Genomic DNA, 6,079 nt, shown 5'->3' on the forward strand with positions numbered 1-6,079 from the left:
AGACTAAATTAGTATTGATATACTAATCAATACTATATATACTATGGATATATATTAAAAAAACATTTCATTGTTGCGGGTGTTTACTATGTGCTGCTATTCAACTAAGTGGAAATTAAAGCTGAAAATGTAACATCATTAATAATTATAGTTTTTCATTTCGTTTGAAGAGGCACAAATACATGTTTGAACGTGCATGTGCTCAACTAGCTGAATACAAGAGGCAAAACTGAAGAAACTAACGTTGCGTACATTATATATTTAAACATGAATGAGGCAAATGGATCATAACTAGCATGGCATTTAAAATACATTTAAAGTAGATTTCCAATTAAAATTAGTAGATAAGACGAACAAATTAGAACCCTGTTTAATGATATAGTGCATGCCCTTGAGGGACATGTCAACCAGAGGTCCTGTGTTGCAGAAGGGTCCTGTGTCCAAATAGAGTTTAATCCAGCTATGGAGGGGTTTCTGATGTTTTGTCCACCCACATGAATGTTATTGTGGTGGACAAAACATTCACAAATGTTGCATTTGTTGCAGGGCAGTTATTTTGGATTGTATATCATGATACAGGTATTGTTCCAAAGGTAAATGCATATTATAAATACAGATATTATAAACAGTAGAACTAAACAGACCAATAATATCAGTGATGATATCTGTAAAAATTGTAATAATAATAATATCTCCATTTCTTCAGTATACATGGATCTGGAGTGGTAGTTACTTACAATACTCATAATCACTTTATTTGTGTATCTAATCAACAGCTGTATCTTAGATTGATGAATAACTACTGGAAACTACCACTGAAATGTTTGTATGTGCCTAAAACAGTTTTGTCATAAAGCATCATCAAAGCATTTATATCCCATGCACAAAAGGGTTGAAGTTGAATATATATGTATGAATAACCATTATTTCCTAGTTATGTTGAGACAACAAAGAGAAAAGACAAGAAAAACCAAAGTAGAGGATGATATATCAACAATTTAAAGTCACCTCATATTGTTAATGTAACAATAAAGTGTTAATCAGCATTTTTAAAAATTAATTACTTATAAAAAAAGAAAGCTTGCTGCAGTATTTACAAAAAAAGCTGAGCAAAAACCATAAGTTAGATGTTTGGTAGCTTTCCACATTTGAGAAGTTTTAAAATCCTAATGATTCTTAATTTCATTTTCAATTTAGTATCAGTTATATCTTCACAATATCTGTGAGGTTAGCCACAGGTCACTCCAGGTCTATCAAACTGTGAAATACTAAATTTAATGTTACTATAGCTCACTGCGCACTAAAGGAAACTGTTAAGAAATATTGTAGAATTAATGCAACTAATTATGGTCAAAACAGTTTGTAGTTGTTTAAGCAAGTGACTGAGAAGAGGCAGGTTGAATCGATTTTCTTTCTATCCTGTGTTTCATGATAAAGATCGGGGCATCATCCTCAGTGGGGCCATGCTCAAGTGATCCAGCAGGTCCTGGTTGACATTCAGCCTGTTGCAGGATGAAAAGAGGTCAAGGAGACCAGCCTTCATCCTGAACAGGTTGTACTCTGAACAAGTGGTACCTCTCAGCCCTGGGGTGCACTCAGCGTTGTAGGAGAAGTACAAGTTGCTATGATTCGTGCGAAAAGAACCAGCTCTGACTGAGCTAGTGCAAGACCCCAAGAGGTGATTAGTTCAGTCCAAACCAGTGATTATCTTCATCCCACACCTCAAGCTTCAGTTCTGTCTTCAGGGACAGCTCGACTGCAGACAGGTAAAAGTCTTTGTTCTTTTGAGGTTTGTTGTTGTTGTAGATGACCTTGGTCTGGAAGGTCTTGTTGCCTATCAGGAAAGCCCTGTGGGGTGCCACTTGCACTTTTGACAGTGACAGTGAGGTGGGCCAAGCCACCGGTGATGTTTCTGGTGGGTCAACACACACATGTGCATGGATCATGGGAGCTGGGAGTGGAACCCTGAGTGCATTTGTTGGAGCACTGCATTTTGCAGAATACAGTCTTCAGTAGCCTTTTTTAGTCCCTTCAACTTTGTGCACTAAACGTGACCAGGAATTGAATGTAGTCTGGCTTGGTCTGGTTGTTGTACTGCGGTGGTAGGTTCATAATAGACTGAACAAACTCGGGGTCGAGGGGTGTTTTTTTTTTTTACACTGTAACTGAAGCGGAAAGAAAACAGTCTCACAGAGAAAGTATTACGCACATTACAGCCAAAGGAAATAAATATTATGATATTAGCATAATTTCTGCATGATTTCATTATTGGACAGTCTCATAAGGAATTAAATCTAGGCTGGAAGTTTACAGTTAAAAGCCTGCGAAAACTTGGCTTTAAATCTTTAGTACTTCTCTATAACATTAAATATTCATGACTAATCATTGCATATTATGACTATTGTGTTTTTATGTATAATCACTTACAGTATGAAGCTGATTGAGAAAATGTGTTTTCAGGGCCTTTAATGTCATTTATCTAAATCCAAATCATCAACAGCTTACGTTGCTATTTTCTTAACTGTACTAATTGCTTGGTATGGGAAAGGTATGCACTCTCAATCTATTTAAATGATGGATCTAATTTGTAGAACACCACTACCACAGGCAGCCTCTGGAGCGTCGCCCCCTCCATCAAGATGTTCTTGAAAAGGGTGCAGGAGTTTTTTTTCTGTTGCCAGGTGTGCACATCGATTACATGTGCCTACTTATGCTACTACTTAGAACGGTCCAGATGCCATCCTTGCATTTTTGCACTCTTCTGTGTGACCTGTAGTGCAGGAGAGGGGCACACAGCCAGCAGCAGCCATACTGCAGACACCACTGCCTGAGATGCTGTTAACAAAAGGTACAAGAATACAGTAGTTTGGTTTGTTTTGGTATTTTCAGTTTGACCTCCAACCACATCACTGCATGAAGAACCATCTCTGTATCTGGGTTGCTCAATCAATGCATATGGGTGTGTTTGGAGGAGGAACTATCTGGTCAGACACACAGTTCACACTACATGAGTGAGGCTGCAAAAGGCATGATCAGCTCAAATGTGTCATGCAACACTTACAACAAATGTAGGCTCATGGAAATCTCATTCTTAAATTAAGTTGGCACATTAAAGCTGTGGGAAGCTTTTAAATTCAACATAACTGCTCATTTTGCAAGTTTCATTGCTTTCATCAACACTGAAAATAACACTATAACAATAATGATAAACATGTTGTTCATCCAGGGTGACACAGATAGCAAAGGGATTTTTGCTGTTTGTGGTTTCATATAGATCATAAAATAAGGAAAAGATAATGAAAAGAGTGAATTCATGGCATACGTTAGAACGTGAACAGAGCCTGCCAGAAGCCTGTGCAGAGATGCATGGCTGCACAGGTAGTGTAGAACCAGATAAGTCAACTATCCAGCCAATGGATTCACTCTGAGCTGCTGCTGCTTTGCATACTGAGTCTCTGTCCAACAGTCCTTATACTTTATTAGATTACAAGAGCAACACCAATACAGGATGACAGAAAATTCCTCACCACCACCATGTGGAATTTCATAATGGTGCCCGGTGGGACATGTCAAATCCCTATTAGGACAAAATAACCTGGTTTACCATTACTTTTCCCTCTACTCCAGCCGAGCGAGGATGCATCTGTTCTGCACCTGCATCCTATCCTTCTCCCTGATGATTGCGTCCCCCCTGGTGAGCGCCACTGTGTCAAACAGCTTCAGAGACTGCAGCCATTTTTTCTACATGCAGACACCACCTGCAGGGATCAGAGGAACCGGCCTGAGGAGGATCTGCCAGAAGTACGCAGACAAACTGTGCTACGCCACACTGTATGACAGCAGTCGCCGCCTCCCTCTGTACTCAGCCTACATCTTTAAGAAGTCTGATGGGAAGAGGAGGATGGACACCCCCTGGATGTATGAGCCTCAGGTACAGAGAGTAACACTGCTTTGTTTGTTTTCCTTGTTTTTTCTACTTAAGTGTCTCACTGTCTGAGGACAAACGCAAAAAAAAGAAAAAAAAAAGAAAGAAATAGAAATAGTCACATGACTTGACTTAAGTCCGACTTTAGTCACAAATTTGAAGACTTCAGTCTTGCTTGATCAACGCTGATAAAAGACTTGACTTTGATTTGGTATTCATGACTTGAGACTTGATGTGGACTTGAAACAGATGACTCGATAGGACTTAAACATTTTTTTTATTAAATATCATATTATATCATATAACTTGACTTGTGATTTGCTTCATCTGAACAATAACCTGACTTGTCTTGCTTGACTTAAAGCAGGGACTCCACTTGCTTGAATCTCACCACAGTAACTTGGGACTTGCTTGAGACTTGAAGGTTAAGACTTGAGACTTGCTCGTGACTTGCACATGTGTGACTTCCTCCCACCTCTGCCAGTAGGTTGTTAGGGGATGTTTTGAAGCTTGGGTTCTTTTTATAGTTATTGGACATGGAGTTTAGTACAGAAGACAAAGCCTGTATAGAGCTCACACAGGACCACCTGATAGGCTGAGTCACATGTCAATCACCCAAACAGCTTTAAAAACATTAACTGGACAACTATTTCTAAAATCACAGCCATCAACACCACTGCCGAGCAAGAGGAAGTAAAATTAGCTGTAGATCATAACTTTTCTGGAAAAACATTACTGACGTTATGTTATGAGAGAGAACTGGGTCCTTTTTAAATTGAAGCTTATACAGTTGGACTCAACCATCAATGGTCCTGCATCTTCGAGTTTTTCTGTATTGGCTCCGTGTTCAGTCATGACGTTTGAGTTTACAATCACTTTCAAACTGAATAATACTTCCTTCTTTTCTCTGCTTTTCCCTACAGTTGCTCTCTGATGACGAGGGTGGAAACATGAGAACACTTCCCCTTGCTGAAGACACGCCCCCTCTGATTGAGGACAGCCAGGCTGTGTTGGGAGACTACACAGATGCTGTAGACTACAGACGTGGCCCTCTGAATCCTGACTTGCACCAAGCTGAGCCAGATGACAAATCCTCCACCTATACCCTGACCAATGTAGTCCCATTAATCACAGACTTCCTGGATACCTCCTGGAACCCATACTTGGACACCATTCGCCAGCGCCTCAATAACTTCTGCCATGGCAAATCTTTCATGGTGACAGGGGTGACTCTTTCAGGGGCGAACATCCAGCGAGATAACAGGGACCGCCTAGCAATCCCAAAACACTTATGGCTGGCGTACTGCTGCCCACGGTTTGACCGCAACTCACCGTATGAGGTGAGGTTTATGTTCCCTAGTTATGGGGGCTATGCACTGAATGAACAGACTGGCCACAGTGTGGTGGAGGTCCCTCTGAAGACTCTGGAGAGCTTCCTGAAGAGCCAGACATACACAGATAGTGACATGACTATTTTCTATAAGGGCTGTGTGTCTGAAAACCTCTTCAAGAAGAAGAGGAGAGACCTGAGCAGTGTTTCAGTCTGAATGAACAACTACATTAACAGCATGGACAAGACTTAACTGTATTCCAAATAACAGGCCTAAATTAAATAAACTTTAATGTGTTACATAAGGAGTGATTCACCCTGATTTGTTATGCAAACTTTCTGTTTAAAATTTGGGATCTCCAGTCAAAACAGCGCCCGTTAAATCCAGCATCTAAGTACGAGACGAATTTGTTTTGTCCCACCTCGTACTGTTGAGTTAAGCTACAGTAATTCATACATTCATGTCACATGTTTTACAAAGAGCAGAAACTTGTACCATGTAAATCAGATAGAACCTGGTTATCTGGATTTCATGGTCCAGGTGTTCAAACCGAATTTAAACCATGTTCCTGAAGTACTCTACCTCATTTTGGCTCTGGCTTACTACGTCAAAGAAATATTCCCATCACGGTCTACTGTATATGACAATGCTGAACAAATTAAATTTTTAAATTTTAATTTTTTGAATTTTAAAAAGAAAATAGTAATCTATCAGATATTTCTAACACAATACTGTGTGTGAAAGAGATTCTAAAATTTACAAAACCATGCAGCACAAACAGGCTGGAAGAAGGTGTCCAGAGAAGCAGTGAAAACATTTACTT

At 39.7% G+C, this 6,079-nt stretch overlaps 1 protein-coding gene across 1 annotated transcript; it reads left to right on the plus strand.

The window, feature by feature from the left end:
• The first annotated feature begins 3,637 nt into the window (after positions 1 to 3,637).
• Positions 3,638 to 5,514, plus strand: LOC111231311 (endonuclease domain-containing 1 protein-like). Its single transcript, XM_022758364.1, has 2 exons — positions 3,638 to 3,931; positions 4,849 to 5,514. The coding sequence occupies exons 1-2, from the start codon at positions 3,638 to 3,640 to the stop codon at positions 5,470 to 5,472; spliced, it is 918 nt and encodes a 305-aa protein (XP_022614085.1). The 3' UTR covers positions 5,473 to 5,514.
• The last annotated feature ends 565 nt before the right edge of the window (positions 5,515 to 6,079 follow it).

Source organism: Seriola dumerili, unplaced genomic scaffold (genome assembly GCF_002260705.1).
Source record: "Seriola dumerili isolate Sdu_G_001 unplaced genomic scaffold, Sdu_1.0 BDQW01000295.1, whole genome shotgun sequence".
Classification (NCBI taxonomy): domain Eukaryota; kingdom Metazoa; phylum Chordata; class Actinopteri; order Carangiformes; family Carangidae; genus Seriola; species Seriola dumerili.

What these genes read in the sequence shown, in the direction of transcription:
- LOC111231311 (XM_022758364.1), top strand. Translation starts at nt 3,638, where the DNA reads ATGCATCTGTTCTGCACCTGCATCCTATCCTTCTCCCTGATGATTGCG. An exon ending in CCTGGATGTATGAGCCTCAG is followed by an intron (nt 3,932 to 4,848) that starts GTACAGAGAGTA and finishes TTTTCCCTACAG; the next exon opens with TTGCTCTCTGATGACGAGGG.